We start from the raw sequence: 22572 nt of genomic DNA, 5'->3' as shown, positions 1-22572 counted from the left end.
GTGGGGCAGCCAGTGCTCTCTCTCCCAGAGACTGGAAACAGAGCAAGTATATTTGTTCTTCTCACTTCTGTCTTACATTTTCCTGGAGGTTCTAGCCAGCGTAAGCAGGCAAAAAAGAAAATAAAAGGCATACAGTTTGGAAAGGAAGAAATAAAACTGCCTTGATTCACAGATGATATGATTCTGTTGTAGAAAATCATAAGGGATCCACAAGAAAAAAAAACTACTAGAACTAATAAACAAGTTTAGTAAGATCATAGGATACAAGATCAATATAAAAAAATCAACTGTGGAGGCACCTGGCTGGCTCCTTCGGTGAAAGGTGAGACTCTTGATCTCAGGGTCATGAGTTCAAGCCCCATACTGGGCATGGAGCCTACTTGAATAAATAAATAGATAAATAAATAAAACTCTTTCCTTATAAAAAACAATCAGTTGAACCTCTAAAGACTAAGCATGAACAATCCAAAAATGAAATTAATCATTCTACTCACAATAAAATCAAAAAGAGTAAAATACTTAGGAATGAATTTGAGAAGTACAAGGTTTATACATTGAAACTACAATACACGGTTGAAAGAAATTAAACCAGCTCTGAAGTAATGGAGAGACATTCCATACCCATGGACTAGAAGACTCAACAATGTTAAAATGGCAATTCTCACTACTCAGCCATCAACAAGAATGAAATCTTGCCATTTGCAATGACACGGATGGAACTGGAGGGTATTACACTAAGTGAAACAAGTCAGTCAGAGAAAGACAAATACCGTATGATTTCACTCATACGTGGAATTTAAGAAAACAAAACAAACCAGCAATGGAGGGGGAGACAGAAAGGCAAACCAAGAAACAGACTCTTAACTACAGAGAACAAACTGATGGTTACCAAAGGCAAAGAGGTTGGGGGACGGGTGAAATAGTGATGGGGGTTAAGGAGCACACTTGCTGCGATGAGCACCAGGTAATGTATGGAAGTGCTGCATAGGGAAGTGCTCATGTTACCCTAAAATTAATATTACACTGAATGTTCACTAACTGGAACTTAAAGAAAAACTTTAAAAAATCTAGGAGAATAAATTAGAATTTGGGGGTCAGGATTAATTTCTTAATGAGAAAAATGTGTGTGTGTGTGTGTGTGTGTGTATTATATATACTTGGAATTTGTAGAAATTGTAGAAATTGATGTGAAAAAGACAACCATACAGGGAAAATGGGCAAAGGACAGGGTTGGAAATATAAAAAGAAAAAACAAAAACAAACAAAAAAGCCCAATGACAAACAGTAACAAAAAAGATACAAAATAAAATAAAATGGCAGTTTTTCCCCAGTTGATCTCTATATAATCTCTGTCAAAATCCTAGTAAGCTTTTTTGTAGAAATTAACAAGCTGATCCTAAACTGTGTGGAGAAATGCAAGGAACCCAAAATAGCCAAAATAATTATGAAAAAGAAGAATAAAATTAGAAGCTTGTAGTACCCATTTCAAAACTTCTACAAAAGCTACGGTAATCAAGACAGTGTGGAACTGGCATAAGGGCAGGCACATAAATCAGTGGGACAGAAATGAGATCCTCGAAATAAACTTTTGTGAAACTTATGGTCAATTGATTTTCAGCAGTAGTGCCAAGAAATTCAGTAAGAAAAGGATAATCTTTTTAACAGTGTGGGATAATAGAACATCCATACGCCAAAAGGAAAAAAATTAAGTTGGATCCCTACCTCATACTGTGCACAAAAATCAACTCAAAATGGATCACAGACCTAAACATAAGAGCTAAAATTATAAAACTTCTAGAAGAAAACATAGACGAAAATCTTCATGATCATGATTTAGGCAGAGAGTTCCTAGACAGGACACGAAAAGAGAAAAATTGATCAACTGGGCTTCATTAAACTTCTGAACTCTGTACTTCAAAAACATCACATGAGGGCGCCTGGGTGGCTCAGTGGGTTAAGCCGTTGCCTTCGGCTCAGGTCATGATCTCAGGGTCCTGGGATCGAGTCCCGCATCGGGCTCTCTGCTCAGCAGGGAGCCTGTTTCCCTTCCTCTCTCTCTGCCTGCCTCTCTGCCTACTTGTGATCTCTGTCTGTCAGATAAATAAATAAAATCTTTAAAAAATAAAAAAAAATTAAAAAAAATCACATGAAGAAAATGAAAAAATATGTCACAGATTAGGAGAAAATATTTGTAAATCATATCTCTGACAAGGGACTTGTATTGAACCTATATAAAGAACTCTTAAAACTCAACCATAAAGATGACCCAGTTTTAAAACAGACAAAAGGGGTGTCTGGGTGGCTCAGTCAGTTAAGCATCTGCCTTCAGCTCAGGTCATGATCCCAGGGTCCTGGGATCAAGCCCCACATCAGGCTCTCTGCTCAGCAGGAAGCCCGCTTTCCCCCCTTCCCCCACCCCCATTTCTGTTCCCTCTCTCGCTGTGTCTTTCTCAGTCAAATAAATAAATAAAATCTTTAAAAAATAAATAAATAAAAATTAAAATAGACAAAAAAGATTTGAGTAGAAATTTCACCCAAGAAGATGCATGATGGTTATTAAGGCTGTGAAAAGGTGTTCATCTTCATTAATCATTAAGCAATGAGAAATCTGCAAAGCCATGGGAATGGCTATAATCCATCCACAAGACAGCAAAACCAAGAGCTGGTGAGGATATGGAGAACCTGGACACATGATAGGACATTCTGGTGGGGATACATGATAGGAAGCCATTTGGGAAAACTAAAGCACTTTCTTCCACAAGTGAAATTGACCATGTGGCCACTCTTAGGTATCCAGAGAATTGAAAACATGTCCACACAAAGACTTGGATGTATATGTTTGTAGTAGTACCAGTTCATAATAGCCAAAAACTGGAAGCAATCCAGATGTCCATCATCAGGTACATAGATAAAGAAAATGTGGACTCTGCATACAATGAAATATTTTTCAACAATAAAATGCAGTGAAATCCTGATAAATGCTGCAAGTTGGATGAATCTCAAACCCATGATGCTGAAAGAAGCCAGATACAAAAGACGACGTGTTGCATGATTCTATCTACATGAAATGTGCAGAAAAGGCAACTTTATAGAGACGGAGAGCAGATCAGTGGTTTCCGAGGCCTGAGGACAGTGCAGGCAGAGATGGACCACACATTAGGTGGGGGAAATTTTTGAGGTGATGGAAAAGTTCTAAAACTAGATTGCGGTGATGGCTGCACAACTCTATAATTTACTAAATGTCATTGAATTGTATCCTTCTAATGGGTGGGTTTTATGATACATAAATTATACTTCAATACATCTTTAAAAAAAATATAAAGGGGGGCATGCGGTGTGGGGATAGATGACCCTTGTCTTGGCAGGAGACATCACGTGGGCAGAAAAATCACTCCTGATCACTCCTGTCTTCTTGCCAGACATGACCTCATTTCACCCCTCCAACAACCTTAAGAAATAGGTTTTATTATTCCCATTGTGTAGACGAGGAAACAGAGGCCCAACAAAGTTCTCTCTCTTTCCCTATGCCCAAAATGAATAAATAAATGTTTTTTTAAAAAATCCTGGAATAAAAAGAGATAGCAGCTCCCTGCATCTGGCTGCTGCTTGGAATGGTATAGAGATCATGAATTCACCTGGATTCTGGATTTGCCATAGGGAAGAAATGGCTTATGTCATGTGAGCCATATGGAAGTTACCACTCCCTACTATTAATGCATCATAAGGAGCAGAACAGATATTTTGGGGTTTGGGTTGGCCAAATTCCCCAGCCTGGCTTCAAGGTAACTGCCCTCCTGGAAGGAGATGAAACCATCATTCACAAAGTCTGCAAAATCTTTTACAGACTACACAGACTTACTAAACATTTGAGTATCTGTTATTAACATTGTTGTGAGCTGACTTAAGCCAATTTAATCTATAACTATTAGCTTTATTTTAGTAGAAATTGGTAATCTCCAATAGGTAAAGATAGACAAAGGCTGTGGGTATCCCAAATCTAATTCCAACTAGGAAGAAACTTTCTACTCTATTAGATCTGTTATAAAGTTACAGTAATTAACATAATATGGTGTTGGCACAACAATAGGCAGACCATTAGAACAAAATAGAGAAGCCAGAAACAGACCTGTGTGTTTTTGGACACTTTAATATTGGCAAAAGCAGCCTTGCAGGTCATTGAGGAAAGGGTGGATTCCTCAGTAAGTGGGAATCCTTATGGGAAAAAACAAAGCAAAACAAAACAAAACAAAAGATAGCTAACCCCTGCCTCACACCACACATGTAATCATTTCCAAGGAAATTAAAGACTTAAATGTAAGAGGCAATAGTATAAAAGGTTTTAGAAGATAAAAACGGGGTGGGGGGTACTTTATAATCTCTAGGTATAGAGAGATTTTTAAAGATACAAAGTACCAACCATAAAAAGACAGATTTATTTGACTACATTAAATTTAAGACTCTGTTCATTGAAGAACACAGTGAAAACAGGACTGGGCCAAATTCTGCCACATATACAAGCATTTATTATCAAGCAGCTCCCTAAACAGCCTCTCAAGTTGTTCTGTAAGCTTACTGAAATACCAGCTGTCGGTCTGACACCACTTTGCATGGACATTTCCTCAAGACAAATGGAATGATAGCCCAGTGCCAGGATCAGCTAATCCCCCCCTGGTCTGACAGTAAAATCCCCTAGAAGAGACAGAACACAGAGGACTCAGAATCCTAGACCCAGTGCACTATTTTGGAGGATGGATTTGCCACATTCTTTTTATGCAAGGACCAGAGTAGCTGAGAATATTTCTAGAGCATCCCTCATTTCGCCAGTAAAGAGTATCATTTCTAACAACTGTCGTGATGGTAAATAAAGGCTGTGGTGTTGGTCAGAGGTCAAGAAAACTGAAGCCATGAAGTAGCCTTTTCTAGAGTGAGGACTTGTGAGTAGAGCTCTTTACTTGCTGAAGTGTTCATTTTTGATGAAGATTCAGATTTTTACTAACCGTTATTGGGGTGTAACTTAAATCTAACATACACACATAAACACACAGACAGACAAACACATGAGTGTGTTTGCCCATACTGTAGTATTTTAAAGTAAATGACAGGCAGTCTAATGGCAGAGTTTACCAGACACCTCCTGTCAAGATTTTTACTGTATACTACCACCTGTATTGTTGTTATTATTATTATTATCATTATTATTTTTAAAATTAACTCACTTTTTTAACTTCTTAAAAATATACTCTTTGGAGGAAATTTTACAATACACCATAATATGAAATTGCTAAAACTTGCCATAAAGATAAAAGTAAGAGCAATGAAACAATAGCAGCAAAGGATAGGTCTTTAAATCTAGCCAGCTGCCGTTGCCTGCCTACCCAAGGCCCCTCACTGCCTGGTCCTGCTCTTTTTTTTTTCTTTTTTCTTTTTTCTTTTTAAAGGCTTATTTATTTATTTATTTTAGAGAGAACATATGCCAGTGAGGGCTGGGGGAGGGGCAGAGGGAAAGAATCTTCAAGCAGATCCTTTTCTGAGCACGGAGCCCCACACGGGGCTCGATCCCATGACCCATAAAGTCATGTCCTGAGCCAAAACCAGTAGTTGGATGCTCAACTGACTGAGCCACCCAGGCCCCCCAACCTCGTCCTGCTCTTAAGAGGCAAGTTAGGAAGGAAAGCTTTTTCTTCCAGGAATTTCCCCGTTTTAGGTCTTATGTTAAACTCTTTAATCCATTTGGAGTGGATTTTTGCATGTGGTATAAGATAAGGACCCAGTGTCATTCTTTTGCATGTGGATGTTGTTCTCCCAGCACCATCTGTTGAAGAAACTCTCCCTTCCTCATTGTATGTTCTGGGAGCCTTCTTCAAAGACCAGTTGCCCGTATGTGTGGATTTATTTGAGGGCTCTTGGCAGTGATTTTGTGGATGTAATACCAAAAGCAGAGGCAACAAAAATAAAAATAAATAAATGGGACTACATCAAACTAAAAGGCTACAAAACAAAGGAAATAATCAACAGAGTAAAAAAAGCAACAAACAAAATGGGAGAAAATATTTGCAATTCATCTATCTGTCAAGGGGTCAATCTTCAAAATATATAAAGAACCCATATATCTCAATCGTAAAAAAGCTAATAACCTGATTTTAAAATGGGCTAAGACCTTAAATAGACATTTCTCCAAAGAAGATACACAAATAATCAACTGGTATATGAAAAACTGCTTAATGTCACTCATCATCAGGGAAATGGATATCAGAACCACAACGTCAGGATGGCTATTACAAAACAAAAACAAAAAACAAGTGTTGGTAAGGATATGGAGAAATTGGAACACTTGCACACTGTTGGTGGGAATGCGAAATGCAGCTGCTATGAAAAACAGTATGGAAGTTCTTCAAAAAATTAAAAATAGTGCTGTCATATGATCCGGCAATCCCACTTCTGGGTATACAGCCAAAGAAATTGAAGTCAGGGATCTGGAAGAGAGATTAGCACTCCCATGCTGGTGGCAGCACCAGGAAGAAACTTTCTGCTTCACTAGACCTGTTACAAAGTTACAGTAATAATGTAGTCTGGTGTGGGAACCGAGTGGTGGAAACAACCTAAGGTCATAGATACATAGGACAGAATACTAGTCCACCTTCAAAAAGGATATTCAGACATACATCACAGTATGGGTGAACCTAAGGATGCCGTGGGAAACGAAATAAGCCAGTCGCAAAAAGATAAAATCCTACATGATTCCACCTCCGTGATCTGAAATCGTCCAACTCAGAAGCACAGAGCAAATTGGTAGTTGCCAGGCAATGGAGGGACAGAAAAATGCAGAGCTACTAACTGATGGGCGTGAAGTTTCAGTCAAGCAAAAGGAGTAAGCTCTAGAGATCCCCAGTACGACACCCAGCCATACGGTATCACGTACTTAAAATTTGTCCCAAGGATAGATCTCGTGAGTGTTCTTATCACACCAAAATAAAATTTTAAAAATAGAAAGAGAGAGAAGTGGTCATTCTCTGGGACATTCAGTTTGAAGTTCAAGGGGACTGAAAGAACTGAGAAAACTCAACCCCCTCACTAGGCAAGGCATTGTTATCTAACAAGTCTGTCTTGCTAGCTCTAGAATCACCACCGGGAACTACCATTCAACCGTACTTAATTGATACAATACTGAGAGGCAGAGAGTTAATGTTGTCAAGCAGTTAGTGTATGATGGAAACCTTAAAGCCACTTCCTCACTCATTCGGTAGCACGACCTTCCAAGGGGGTGTTTGTGATTTCCATTTTACAGATGAGCAAACTGAGGCTCAGAGAGGTGATGGGACATGGCCAGAGCTAGAATCAAGAGCTGGGTCCATCTGACCTTTTATCATGACTCTCAGCAAACGGGACTCGTTCTGCTCACCTCTCCTCTCGTCCCTGCTATCGACCAGCCACATCTATCCACAGGGCCAGGATTCTATCCAGGGTAGAAATGAGTTTTCCTGGAACTGTGGTTCTTTGTTTTCACTGACCGAACACAAGACAATTCTGGAGTATTTCAGAAGCAGAATTATTTCTGTGCCCCAGGTCACGTTTTTACTGTTAGCCTGTCCTTCCAAAATGAAAGGGGCAAACATCAAAGTGTTGGGTGCCGCCTTTTATTAGGAGCTTGGCTGTATTTGATGGTTTGGGGGTTTGGCTTTTACTTCCTAGGAATTGCTCAAAACCAGAAGGGAACTTGGCATTGTCAGGAGGTTTCCGTGGGCCTCGTTGTCCCTTCCCTCACTGGTTCTTTCAGAGCCTCTGCTCATTTCATCAGGGATCACCCTGGGAGGCCCACCATAGGTGGAGGCTGTGGCCACCTCAGGGCCTACTCTGCTCCCCCCAGAAAGGGCCATGTGGCCACACCTAGCATTTCCCTCACGGTATTGATCCAGTGAATACACTAAACAGGTTATCAGAGAATCCCCAGCACTTTCTAGACCTATAGGGAAGGTGCAGGGGAAGAGCCACATAGCCATGCCCTCTGTGGATTCAGGGTCGAGGAGCTGGAGTCGGCCAGCCCTGGGCTCTCCAATCCTACCTACTTCACCAGAGCTTCTGTTTCCCCATCTCTGAAATGGGCCAGCCCTCCCAGCATTACATGGAATGACACAGACGAGGGCGTTTCGGGAGCCGTCGAGTGCTGAGCCGACATAAGGGAATGGTGTTATTGCAGTCTGGGGGCAGCCACAAGATTTCTGCGCACAAAGCAGCCAGGACGCACCACGGTCCAGCATATAATCAGCTCTTTCATTATGTGGTTCTGACTGTATGAGCTGCGGGATTTCAGAGGAAGGAGAGACCCAAGGGGCCCCCCAACACAGCAGCTCATCCCAAGCAGAATGAATCCTCCAAACCAGAAAGAGAAGGAGGTCAGAAGCCAAAGGCAGGGGAGGGAAGTGCCTGCTCTCTCCCTCTTGGGCTCTCTGCCTCCAGCCTGGAAAAGATCAGTCCCTGGGGATTGGCTGCAGAAGAGGAGGTACGTCGAGGCTAATTAAATCAGCGAGCCACACAATAGCAGGCCCTTCACCCCAGAAGGTAGAGCTTGGACAGTGACTAGGGAGGTCACCCTACTAAAACATGTCTACCCACCTCACATCTTCTTCTTTAGATCTGAGACAGCTCAAACCTAGGCATTTGGCTGAAAGCCTGAGCCGGACTCAAAGGCTATATAGCGTCAGCTACCCAGGTGACATCAGTGGGTGAATGAGTAAACAGAACGTGGCCTATCCATACAGTGGAATATTATTCAGCCTTGAAAAGGAAGGAAAGTCCAGCACCTGCTACGACATAGATGAACCTTGAGACCATTAGCTAAATAAAAGCAGCCCAGCACAAAAGGACAAATACTGTATGATACCACTTAGACAAGGTGCTTAGAGTCATCAGAATCATACAGACAGAAAATAGAATGGTTGCCAGGAGCTGGAGGAAGGGGGAACTACTTAATAGGTACAGGGCTTCAGTTCTGCAAAACAAAGCATTCTGGGGATGGAAGATGGGGGATGGTTGCATAACCAGGCGAATGTACTTAATGCCACTGAACGGTGCGCTTAAAAATACTTAAGATGATGGTGCATCTAGCTGGCTCAGTCGGTAGAGCATAGGACTCTGGGTCTCCAGGTCATGAGTTTGAGCCCCGCGTAGGGCATGGAACCTACTTAAAAAGAATGATCAAGATGGCAGGTTTTTTGTGTATTTTACCACAGTTAAAACTTTTCAAAAATCAGAAAAATAAATCGAAATACCCCCGAAGCCCAGAGGAAGGTACAAGTGGAGACTCCCATCTGTCTCTCCGTTAGTCCAGCCCAGCCTTGTGTCAGGGATGGAGTATCACTTTGCAGGGGATGAATGGGAGGTGAGCTTTTAGGGGCTTGTTATATAGAAAATAGAGGACGTGTTTATCTCCACTCCCAACTCACTCAGCATCTGCAGGAGGCACATGAGAGGCACGCAGGAACGAGGCCTTCTGTGGAGAGGAGCAGAGTCCTGCGTCCCTCGGGAACATGCCCTGGTGGGCTGAAATGGCTGGCAGAATTGCACGTGCTGTTTACATCTGTGCATGTGTGCGTGATGTAACATCCTGCCCCGCGATCTGCATCCTCGGGACCTGGGCCAGAAGGGGCTTAAATAAAGATCGGTTGCACTGAGCTCTTTATTCATGATGGAGCGTTGTCATAGTTTCTTATCCTTTCCAGTTGGGGGTGCGTCCCATCCTTTCGTATTGGACATGTCGACCTAGAGATCGTGTCTGTTGAATCACTGAATGGATACCCTTTGGGAGCTGAATGGGCACAACGAATGCCTGGTCCCCTTTGTGCCCTCCACCTGCTCCTTATCCAACCTGCTGGCAGACATTTGAGGCTCCTTTAACTGATGAGCTAGGGTGGCAAATTAATATGGACTGGGGCAATGACAGATGCCAAATGTTCAGTAACCTGGAACTTCTAACCTATACCCAAGTCATAAAGCAGCACCCTCGCTGTAACACGGCAGATCTGTGACTTAAGACACGCGTGCAGGCGTGTTGGAAACCAGCTTAGTGTTCACCAGTAGGCAGCTGGGTCAGTAATGTATGACGCATTTGGGCAGTAGATACACTCAGCATCAAGTCGATGTGAAGTCATAGCAGAATAACGACATGCATGAAGTCCCCAGTTTCATGTTTTAGATAAATGTATACATATTATTTGCTCAGCTATGCCCATAACATGTATGTGCATGTGTGTGTGTGTGTGTGTGTGTACACAGTGTGTGTGCACACATGCATGTGTGTGTGTCCCCAAAGCAGCACATTCTCAGACCCTACCCCAGATCTACTGAATCAGAGCATCTGGGGGTAGGACCCAGCTGTCTGGTGTCACAAGCCCCCCACGTGATTCTGATCATACCCAGGTTTGAGCAGTCCTGACTCATGCCATTCCTGATACCCCTTTCCTTCCTTTGGACTCATTCGTGTCTCTTCTCCAGGCCCTGATCCAGCTGCCCCCCTACATCTCTCAGTGTGATGAGGTCCTGCAGTTCTTTGAGACAAGACCCGAGGACCTGAATCCACCCAAAGAGTAAGTTGGTGTGTGGACTTCCCCAGAACGTGCCCTCATGGCCGTGCCTGCTTCTGGGCCGGTTCCAAGAGGAGGAGCAAAAGTAAAGTAAAAATTAAACTTGACCATCCTGATTGAGCCCTTGTGGGGTCTTGCTCCACGTGGCCCTCACCGAGGAAGGAAGCTGATCCAGGGTCACTACTGAAATCCCTTACATGCCTCTACCTCCCAGGCACGCGTGGAGAGTGCTAAAAGCAGGAGTCTGGGTGCCCTTGGGGTGGGGCCTTGCCCACAAGGGTAAAGTTGTTCTTGAAGGATATGAATGAATGAGTGACATGACCTACTCAAGGTCTCAGCACTTGAGAGGTCATGCTCGCAGCCCAGGGACAGCACGACGGAGCAGCGCAGCCCAGCTCCGGGGCCAGGCCCTGCTGCTCCTCCCAGATGCACGGGAGCGCAGCCCCTTTCTCAGGGATTGGCTTAGCCTCCTCACCCTCTCCTTCAAGGCCCACAGTGACAGAGACAGGGTCATTACCCAATGGTGAAAAAGTCAGACTGGAAAATCAGATTGAATTTGACACTTCTCCTAAGAAGATACACAAATGGCCAATACGTAGAGAAGAGGAGAAGCGGCCCAGCATCCTTAGTCACCAGGAAATGCGAATCCAAACCACAGCCACTAGAATGGCTGGAACCAAAAAGCAGATAGCAGAGAGGGCTGTGGAAGACATGAAGGAACTGGCATCTGTGTGCACTGTGGGCGGGCCCGTACGACGGTGCAGCTGCCGTGGGGGGCGGCCTGGTGGTTCCTCAAACGGTGAGACCTAGAGTTACCATGTGACCTGACGTTCCATTCTAGCTTAGAACCAAGAGAAATGAAAGTATACGTCCACACAGAAGGCTGTGTACAAATGTTCCCAGAAGCATGGTTCGTAAGAGCCAAAACATGGAAACAACCCAGGGCCTGTCAGCTGATGAACACATCAGCGAAGTGTGGTTTACCCACACACACACCAGGATTTTATTTGCCATGAGAAGGAATAAAATACTCATCCACGGTACAAGGTGTCAGGCCCTTGAAAACCGGCCACCTGAAAAAAGCCAGTCACAAAAAGCCTCGTACTGTATGATCCCATTCATATAAAATGTCCAGCGTAGACAAGTCACTAGAGACAGCAAGCACCAATTCGCATTTGCCAGCAGTTGGGAGGAGTGGGAACAGCGAGTGACTGTTCATAGGTCCAGGGTTTCTCTTTGGAATGATGAATATTTTCTGGAATTAGATGATGGTGATGATTACACAACCTTGTGAATATCTTAAAAACCAGTGAACTCTACACTTCAGAAGAATGAATTTTATGGTGTGTGAATTATAGCTCAATTTTTTAAAAATTAGGTGGATCTGGGTTCAGCTTGTTGTTACTTGCTAGCTGTGTGGCCTTAGAGAAGTTACCTAACCTCTCTGGGCCTCCTTTTCCTCATCTAGAAAATGAGCATTAAAAGACTACTTATTTCCAAGGGTTATTATGACTATTAAATGAGTGAACTAAAAGTACCTAGCAAGATACTGGCACGGGGTAATAACATCTAGTAATTATTAGCTGATGTTACTGCTGCCATGACATCTGTCTCAACCCAACTATCCTGTTGCCTCCCTTTTCCCTTTATGATATAGGAAACCTTTTTACTAATGGGATAATTTACCTGAAAGTATTCTGTAATCCTTGATCTGTAATATTGTATCGGTAATGCAGTTGCATGTATAAATTCCAATGTGGTTGACAAATACAAGGGAGTCATTACTCATTCTTCTGTATGAATTCTAGCCCACAGCAGTGTTCTCTATGTCACCGCAAGAGAGATGTGTTTTTTTTTTTCATTGATTTCCAGACTTCTACCCAGTTTTCCTGCGTTCTGCTTACCACGTACCCCCAAAAGCTTTCTGCTCCATGAGTACAGCACAGGGCAGCCCTAAGAAGCGGGGCAGGGCCTCTGCTGGGCCTCATGAGGTGGCATCTGGCTCAGTGCCACATGGGGGCCTAACGTTGTTTTCATACTGCATCCCCAACCTCAGCCCCTCCCTAGGGCCCCCTACTCTGCAAATAAGAGTAGAGAGGCTGGTCTCCTGGGCACCAGAACACTTACAGGACAAAAGGAGCAAATGAAGAGGAATTCTTCCTTTTTCAAAGTCTGGGTCCCTGAGGCTGCCTCTGATTGTATTCACTGGCGATGTTCTGGGATGGAGAATTTCCTGTTCCTAATGGAGTAACTCAGGTCGGTACTAACTCATCATTCTCTCCCACCCCCTTCTTTCCTGTGCAGGGAGCATGTTGGGAAAAAGAAATCTGGTAAGAATATTTTCCATTTTCATTCATTCAATGTTCAACATACCCCTGCTGAGCACCTGTGATCGCCGGGCCCTGGGCACTGCCGAAGGGATACAGCATGTGACTGGTGGGTGGGTGGGTGGATGGATGGATGGATGGGTTGATGCCTGATTGATTGGTTGATACTCCACCCTGCTTACCCACCCCCACCCCAGGAAAAAAAAAAAAGAAAGAAAGAAAGAAAGAAAAGAATTGGAGGTTGCTACATCCTATACCAAAAAGTTACAGACTGGATAAGACCTGCTGTCTTTCCCTGCAACTGTCTCAGAGGAGTAGGGGAGCCCAACACCCCCAACCACCTATAGGGGGTTAAGTACAGAAATAGGGTGCCTCACACCTGAGAGCATTCTTCCCAGGTGTAGAAGGGGTCAAAAAGAAGGGATGCTGGGTCTTGCAGAGTGAGCGGGAGCTTTCCCCAGAGAGGACGGTTGGGGGTCGAGGAGAGCCGCACAGGCGGGCGGCCTAGCCTCTGTTTTTCTGTTACTTGGACACTGTTCTGGGCAGAAACAGCCGCTCTTCCCAGCACCTCCGGCATTCACTCCCTTCTGCCGAGCTTCGGTTCCCTCCCTTCCCAGCCTCCCTTCTCCTCCCTGGAAGTCACAGTTCTTCCCTCTAGAGAAAGAGAAGGTGGGGATTCGGGTGTGCACAAAGGGGTGACTCAGTCCTTGCAGGCCTGGGGTTGATAACTTTAGATTCACAACAGTCTGACCATTTCTTCTAGCGACCCAGGATTACCTGCCCTACCTCACCCCTGCTCCGATATCTGCAGAGTCCCCTGCCCATGACCCCCACACCTGGAGCCAGCATGGTCTTCAGAGCTTCCAGAAGTCTAAGTTCTTTTATGCCTCTAGGACATCTAGGAAGATTGAGGGCATTGATAACGATATAGGGAGAGAGGGGCCAAGCAGAGATTCCGGACGTGAAAAAGAATGCCTCCTCTCATGGCCCCTCAGTTCCCTTATCTGTAAAATGGGGATAATAATAGTAACCTGTCCTGGTGGGTCATTGTAGGATTTATAGTAATATGTATAAAGCATTTGGAACAATGCTTGGCATATTTTAAGTGCTCCGTGTATACTGCTGTCTCTATACTGCCACCATTAATTCAAAGCAACATGGGTGTCCCTGTCCAAATTCAACGGCTCTGGTCCCTTTAACTGCCCCCTGGGTACAAGGGCTGTGGTCAGCTTTACAGGGCCCAGGCCGTTCTTGCAAGGAAGAGTGGAGAGAAACTGGGTCTCTTTCCCTCAAGGCCTGGCATCTGGAACGAATGCCCGCCTTTCCCCAACCAGTCTGTTTATAGCTCCACTTCTGGGTTTAATAGGTACTGACCAGAACCACGGCATCCTGTTAGAGCTGCAGATGGTCCTTGAGCTCTGAGCGTAATGATATGTTTCTTAGAAAAGAACAGAGAGGAGAAGAGCAACAGCCACTCTTGGGCTGGTCACAGAGTTTCTGGCTTTGAGTGTGCAGACATTCCTGAAGGGAACGGCTAAAGGAGGAGAGGAGAGAGACAGCTCTGGTTTGCAAAAACCAAAATGTCTGGTCAGAACAGGCTTGATGAGAGGACTGGTCTGGAAAAGAGAAGAGGCTCTAATTTGTGGTGACGGCTGTTACATCATTCACCTGCAATGATGGGGATGGATTTATTTATAGTTCAGCTGAATGGAAAATAGCATCTTTCTTCATTTAGGCTAACGACCCATGCTGGGATTAGCCTTAGTTTCTTATCTGACCTTTGAACACTTCCTTTATGTTAGAACTAGTCTTCTTGATTGACTGTGAAAGGGATTTCAGATTGACAGCCCAAACTCTGAGATTTCTGTGCCAGAACTCTGAATTGGAGAAAGCTCATCTCTTTCCAGAATTTGCTAGTCATGGCCGGCTGGCTGGCCTCTGCAGACTTTGGCTAATGTGGAATCAACTTCTGTTCATCCGGCAGGAAAAAATCCTCCCACCAAATTTAAGAGGTCATCTGATTATTTAAAGAGCATCTTTCTTCTTGATTTTCCTACCCTTATTGCAATATTCTCTGATTTCCTGGCTTTTTCAGCAAGACTAGCAGTATAGTGAATTTTGGGAAAGAAAATCCCACTTTACCATTACTCACTGTATTAGTCTGGCTTGGGCTGCCATAAGGAAAATACTATTGACTGAGTGGCTTAAACAACAGAAACTTATTTCCTCACAAATACGGAGCCTGGATGTCTGAGATCAAGGGCCAGCACCATCAGGTTCTGCCAAGAGCCCTCGACTGCTGCCTCCTCACTGTGTCCTCCCATGGCAGAAAGAGAGAGAGCAAGAACAAGCTCTCTGGTGTCTTTTCTAGTAAGGGCACTGTCCCCATCATGGGGGCCCCACCCTCCTGACCTCATCTGAACCTAATTACCTCCCAGAGGCCTGCCTCCAAATGCCATCCTATGAGAGTTAAGCCTTCAGCATATGAATTTTGGAGGGACAAAATGCAGTGCATGGCAGTTACCATTAAAATTCAAGACATGTCACCATGAATCAAAACATTCCAGTTAGGAAGTTCTATGGTATCTCGGGCAGTGTACCTGAGAATATTTTACGGCACTTCCTCGGTATTGAAATCACCCTTCCACTGTCAAACCTCTATGTTGACCTGTTTCTTCTCTCCTTCCTGCTGGACCACAAGAATGACGTTCCTTATAGAGGAACACTTAGATTTCAAGCTTGCAGCTCCTAGTACTTAGCTATCTGTGTCAACTTCTAAGTTGCTATTACTCTGCATTGTAGAGCTTGGGCGCAATATCACAGTCCACCAGTAGGTGTCTCCACCTAGCACCTAACTGGCCTGAAGCTAGTTTGAGAATCCTGGTCAATCAAAGGAATGACGTTTTCATAAACTGAGGGCTCTGGGAAAAATGAAGGCAGAAGAACTGGTGCTGGAAAAGCAGCCCCAAGCACTCTCTTCCAACCACTTAACGACAGGAACTCCAGTGTAAAAGCTGCTGTCCTAGAAAAACAAGGAGGAGAGGTTAGACGCAGGCGTGGCCCCTAGCAAGTCTTGGAGAAAGTGCCAGCCGGAGCCCTGTGCCCAGTAGCAGATCTGCTCCTGCCGGCCCAGAGTGCTAAACCTTGCTCCCTGACCTCCGCATTTGCCTGGATTGGTGTCTCGTTTGCAGTGAGTCCTGTGATTTTCTGATTCTTTCACTGCTCTTCATTCTCCCACATCCCCTTGGCAGCCTGATTGGGAGAGTTGGCACAGAAATGAATAGATCAGTCCATTGAACAAAATCCTGAAAATTGGTTGTGGTCCAAATGTACTGCCATCAGTGTTGTTCGACTGCGTGGCAACAGTGAGCTTTCTGGACCAAGTCACCAGACTTAACTGGATCCTGACTCCATCAAAGCTCTGTTCCTGCTTAAAGGCAAGGAGTCGTCGTCTTCAATTGCTGGTGAGATGACCAGGCTTGCCATAACTGTCAGCATTGTGTGCTCTTAGGAGGAGTCCTGAAGTCGTGCACAGCAGAAGAGTTTCTAGAAGTTTCCCTTTGTCCGTTCACTCCACAAATACCCATTGAGTGTATACTAAGTGCTGAGTGAATGAGGCAGACACAGTTATTGATTAAGTGTTTATTAAGTACCTACTGTATGCCTGACAGTGCTCTCTCTAAGCCCCTGGGGAACACAAAGCTGAACAAGATGTGGCAAGTATCCCCACAGTCTGGTAGGAGAAATAGATGGGTAAACAAAATAAAATGTGGTAAGTGCTCTAAAGGAAGGCATTTTAGTTTATTTCTGGAGTAGGAAGTCCTTTAAAGGTGACTTTTAGAATATTCTTTTTTTTTTCCTTCAGATATTTATTGAGTCTAGTAGGTACCATGACGTTCTAGACCAGGGGGTGGCAAACATTTTCTCTTATGGGCCAGATAGTAAATATTTCAGGGTTTGCGGGCCCTGTCAATAATAATAATTTTTCCTTTGCCTCTCTCCTTTACAACCCTTTTAAAAATACAGAAGGTTTCCTGGAGTGCCTGGATGGCTCAGTCAGTTAGGCATCCAACTCTTGATCTCAGGGTCATGAGTTCAAGTCCCGCATTGGGCTCCACACTGGGCATAGAGCCTACTTTAAAAAAAAAAAAAAATCTTTTCCTAATTCCCCTTGCACTGAACCAGACCGTGGGCCCGTGAGCCTTTAGACAGGGAATCCAACAGTAAACAGGAGACTGAGTCCCTGCATTCATGGGGCTTATGTTCTAGAGTAGAAAAATAGACAAAAAGGAAACAAGTAATTACACAGAATCTATGATTTTTTTTAAACACTGTGTTGAAATAAAACTAGGTGAGGTACTCAGCCCCACCATATGAGTTGTACAGAATATTGCTCCTGAATTCGGGACTGTCCTTTCCTTGCCTTTATATACATTAAACGTATGTGAATCTTTAAAAAAAAAAAAAAAAAAAAAAAAAAAAACTAGGTGAAGCAGTGCAAGGTGATCAGAGATCTTGATGAGATGCCATTTGAGCAGGAACCTAAACCATGCATTTACCTGTGTCACACGGGGGAGCGTAGAAAAGATAATCAGAGGGATTGGGCAGGACCCCATAGGCCCCTGGGTTTTTCCTGAGTGAGGTGGAGGCCATTACAGGGTTGTGAGCTTTGAGGAATGTGATCTAACACATCTTTTCAAAGGATCACTGTGGCTGCTGTGTCAGGAACAGATTATAGTGGTCAAGGCTGGGGCAGGAAACCAGTTAGGAGGCTAAGAATAGGTGGTTCCCATTTGAATGCAGGGGAGAGAAGAAGGCATCCCGAGCAGGGAAAACAGCCCATGCAAAGGCACCTTCATGAGGTTTTATAGGTACAACAGGGATGGGGTAGCCAAAAGACAAGGCCATTAAGGCCAGCAGAGTTGATTGTAGAGAACCTGAGGGCAATTGGGAGCCATAGCAGATGCTGAGCAGTGAGCAGCATGATCACAGAAGCATTTTTGGAGTGAGCACTCTACACTATGGAGTCAGAAACAGAGGGGCAGGATAGAGACCAGTTACACGCATCGTTTCCCCCACCATCACCATCCCGAAGAATCCTCTCTCAGACCCTGGTGCAGAGGATGGAGCTCCATGAGGATGTGAGTCAAGTCAGGGGACCGGGTGCTAAAAAGAAAGTACGCTCCCATCAAACCTATGGCTGGATGAGAAAGAATCCAGACCTGCCTCCAAGTGGCAGCAGAGAACCCCCAGGCAGGAGCACAACACTCCCGGACCTCCTGCGGCGAAGACTTGGACACATCTCTGAGAATTCACCTGGGCAGCGGGCACAGGTTCCAGTCTGACTGTGTAGTGGCTGCTTTTCTCCCATCTCTCCAGTTCTTCCTGTCAGGTTGAGAGCCAGGGAAGCACAGTTGCCTGGATACAGCACACCTGAGCCCCAGGTCGGAAGGGTAGCTGCATTCCTGGGGTTGTGATCCCTAAGGCAGGCTGTATCCTGGGATAAAAGCTATGGACTCTGGTCTCTACCTGTTGTATCCTCTGGGGAAATTGTCCCCAGCTTGCAGTGGCCAGGAGCCTCCAGCAAGCCAGTGTCTGTCTCCACTCCCTCATCTGATAGGACCTCTGTGGGCAGAGTGCCCGGTGGTCCAAGATACTGTCGAGACTTCTGCTGTCGGGAGCTTCCAATCTCCTGGTGGCAGTGGGAGAGGCAGTAACAAGCCTGCTCAAAGGCTACTATTGACAGGCTCCGGCGGCTGGGCTGGCTGGGGCGCACTGTCGTGCTGGAGGCCGGGAGGGCGTCAGCCTAGCAGCCTGACCTTGGGGGAAGTGCTGGAGGAGAGAAGATAGCCCAGAACGACACAAGGAAATCAGACCCAGCCTGATTGGTCCTAGGAGGATGTTCCTGGCGATGCACAGGGAAGGAAGGAAAGCGGACCTCAGACGACCCTTCCTTCCCTAGCACCTTTTCTTTCCTCATCTGCCTGCACCATGCCCCCATCACACTGGAGAGCCTCTGAGCCGGACCTCAGGGTGAACCTGGGTCCCGTCCAGCTTTCTCAGCACCCAGCTGTGGGACCCGAGGCAAGTCACTTAATGTCTCGGAGCCTCTCTTTTCTCTTCTATAAAAGGGAGGTGGCTGTACCCACCTTCCAGGGTGGTTGTGTTGACATAGTTTGTGTACGACGTGTAGTTATGTATGATGGCTTTCATGCGAAGCTCCTTCGCTCCCCACCTGCTCCCAAACCTTCAGTCTACATCTCCATCACTCTCCTCTGCTCTCTTTCTCTGTTCCCATGCTTTCTGCACCCAGGGTGGCCCTGGGACCTCCCCGACTCTTGTTTCCCGCCATTACCCTCAGCTGGGAAGAGCCAAGAAGTAGTGACACTTCACCCTGCTACAATGCCCTATTCTGGTTTTCCACATCAGGGATTCAGAGCACATGGCTCTAACAAAGGGCTTTTGTGCTGCTTCTGGATGCCAGAGGCTGGGGCACACTGGTGTGCTGGTAAATAACTTCACAACCAGCTTTCTGATCGAGAGCGCTGCTTTGTAGCATTTGCCAATATTGATGGTGTAAATACTCCCACTGTGGCCAGGTTCAAGCCACCAACAAGGCGTCACCCGACAGAGCCAGGAAGGGACCCACAAAATCGGCTCAGGGTGAGGTGGCCCTGGCACCCCACTCCATTACTGAGTTGTTTGGACACAGAAATGTGGGATTTCGTGGATATTGCAGTTGTTTATGGAAACAATAGGAGGCAATACTGTGAATCAGGACTTGCACAAAACCAGGGCCTTGTGGCCACAAATGTCTGCCTTCCCACCCCCTTCAGTCCGCTGCTCTCAAAGGCCTGTTTCCTTCTCTTTGGAATTTCTGAACTCGGATGTCCCTTTACATCACCTATGTCGTAGGATATCTTCCTTTATGAATCAGGTATGTCTTGGTGTTTCACTGGGACCACACAACTCCAGGAGGCACCATCCACATCGCATCCCGTGGAAACTGCCTTTCCTGGAGCACCTGTCCATGCCCATCTCTTCCCGCTGCCACTGCCATGGTCCAAAGCCACCGTCATCTCCTAGCTGACAACCCCATGACCTGCATCTAGTCTCCTGCTTTCTTACTTGCCAGCCTCTAATCCGCGTTCCATGTGGCGGCCAGAATTATCTTTCTGAGGATGTAAATCTGTACTTGTCATTCCCTTCTTAACACCCTCTAGTGGCTTTCTACTCGAGGCTTAAAAAAAAAAAAAATCCAGGCTTCTTACCTGTCTGTTCTGACCATGCCTGCCTGTGTGTCCTCATACGGGACTGCTCTCCTCTCTCGCGCCAGCCCCTTGGCCTCCTCCCAGGCCCCTTCCTATCTGAGAGGCGGTCTGCATCATTGTTTCCGCATTCTCTCATGTCTCCTGTTCATGTCCCCTCCTTAGGCAGGTCTTGCTGACCACCCCATTGAATGTGGCATCCCCTTTCCTGATCGTTCTTGGTCCAACATCCTGGTTGTCTCCAGCAATGCACCTATCAAAAACTAATACTTACATTATCTTGTATACGTATTATTATTCATGTTTCTCTCTCCCCAAGGAGGTGAAGTTACTTGAGCCTGGGAGTCATCTGTTCCGTTCACTTTAGTGCCCCCAGCATCTAATAGAGTGTCTGGAGCATCACTGGTGACATCCTGAATTCATAGATGAGTGACTTGGGATGGGTGGATGTTTGGTTGGTGGATGAGTAATGGCAGAGGAATGAATGGATGGATGGAAGATTGGTAAGAGGGAAAGCATTTTCCTACTAGGCTGTTGGCTGCTTCGGGGCAGGGACCATAATCTTGACCAACTCTGAATCCCCAGTGGCTCACACAGTGTCTGCATTGAATAGGCACGTGGTCAGTTTTGGTGGCTGCATGGGCAAATTAAGGAAGAGTGAATAGATGAGGGGACCTTTGAGATAAGTCCTGTAATAACTCTGTCTTTGAAATGTTCTCCTGACCCACCCTACTCCCTCCGGCTCCTGCTCCTTCACATGTGGGTGGTGGCTAGAGGTGACATCTGATGAGGTTTTGTATCCACAGGGGGTGACCTGACCTCAGTGGACCCCATGGTCCTGGAGCAGTATGTGGTAGTGGCTGACTACCAGAAGCAGGAGAGCTCAGAGATCAGCCTCAGCGTGGGGCAGGTGGTGGACATCATCGAGAAGAACGAGTCAGGTAGGGGAACAAAGCCACCTCCCTCCCTGCCCTACCTGGTCACCGAGCCCCTAGGATAAGAGAGAAACACAAAAAGTGGAAGCACAGGAAGTGCCATGGCTGGTCTGAGCTGGGCAGTTTCCACAGATCCAGCTGACACCCTGTCAGAAAGCTATCCCCGTTGGATCACAGTGCTTGGACATCACTTGGTCACAACGCACCAGCACCCTACGGGTTCACTGTTACTGCTTTTTTCTGAGGGTCTCATTGCATGAACGTGTCTTCTGGTTTCCAAACACTTGGAGACATGGGGTCCAGCATTCCCCTGGATGGAGCCCTGAAGGCTCTGTCAGTTGTGGGCTCTGATGGGACGGACACATCGCCTGTCTCCTCGGCCCGCCTGTCCTCACAGGGATCCCTGGTCATGTACACCAGCCAGGTCTGGGATGGAAGGTGTATGATCAGACACTTAGCCTGCGTTTCCATCTGAACTCTGCATTTCACAGCAGTCCAGCTTGCTGCTTCTCTCTGGCCATCAATTCTCTTGTATGCAAAATAGAAGAAGCTTCAGGGCACCGTCGGTTGAGTGCCTGACTCTTGGTTTTGGCTCAGATAACGAACAATCTCTGGCGGTTGTGGGATCAAGCCCTGCGTCAGGCTCCAAGCTCAGCCTGGAGTCTGCTTGGGACTGTTTCCCCCTCTCCCTTTGCCCCTCCACCTTCCTCCCTCAAAAATAAATAAATAAATCTTCTAAAGAAATAGAATAAACTTCTACCTCAAAGAGCTGTTACAAGGATTAAATGAGATGCTAGAGTGTGCCTACACCTAGGCCCAGCACACAGTAGGTACTCAAGAATGTGGGTTTCCTTTCCTCTTGCCTTCCTTAGCCACAAAGCAGCCATTGGCAAGGAGCAAGGAGTAGGGGATGAGCAGATTCTCTCCAGGAAAACGTAGCAAAACCCACTGGCTTTATTGTGCCTAAAATGCGACATTGCCTAATAATATCATTAGCAGGCCAGTCTCTGCGACATCCCAGTGGCTAGTAGTTTGCATCAGCATCTGGATCATGTTACTGTTCATCATGAGATCAGCGTTAGCCAGCCAAATTCTTTAATATAGCAACTGCCATCCCCACTGTATAGCTGAAGAAACAAGAAGACTCCAGGTCCCGTGCTCGTTCACCCAAGATCTCACAACAAGTTACTGAGCTGGAATTCTTTTTTTTTTTTTTTTTTTTTTTTAAGATTTTATTTATTTATTTGACAGATCACAAGCAGGCAGAGATCAGGCAGAGAGAGAGAGAGGAGGAAGCAGGCTCCCTGCCAAGCAGAGAGCCCGATGTGGGGCTCGATCCCAGGATCCTGGGATCATGATCCAAGCGGAAGGGAGAGGCTTTAACCCACTGAGCCACCCAGGCTCCCCACTGAGCTGGAATTTTTAAACCAGTTCCCGCTGGCTCCAAGGCCATGTGACTCTAATT

At 45.7% G+C, this 22572-nt stretch overlaps 1 protein-coding gene across 2 annotated transcripts in view; it reads left to right on the top strand.

Annotated features, from left to right (window-relative positions):
- The window catches only part of SH3PXD2B (SH3 and PX domains 2B), a 94694-nt gene that overhangs the window by 48506 nt on the left and 23616 nt on the right, over positions 1-22572 (top strand). For both annotated transcript variants that reach the window (XM_032851817.1, XM_032851816.1), the window contains exons 5-7: positions 10489-10580; positions 12882-12907; positions 20979-21113. In XM_032851817.1, the coding sequence (XP_032707708.1) occupies positions 10489-10580; positions 12882-12907; positions 20979-21113 (253 nt within the window). The remainder of the gene's footprint in view (positions 1-10488; positions 10581-12881; positions 12908-20978; positions 21114-22572) is intronic.

The sequence above is a fragment of the Lontra canadensis genome, unplaced genomic scaffold (genome assembly GCF_010015895.1).
Source record: "Lontra canadensis isolate GAN:19392208 unplaced genomic scaffold, GSC_riverotter_1.0 scaffold5, whole genome shotgun sequence".
NCBI classification, from domain to species: domain Eukaryota; kingdom Metazoa; phylum Chordata; class Mammalia; order Carnivora; family Mustelidae; genus Lontra; species Lontra canadensis.
Note: the sequence above shows the minus strand (reverse complement) of the source record. Positions and strands in the feature narration are given on the sequence as shown.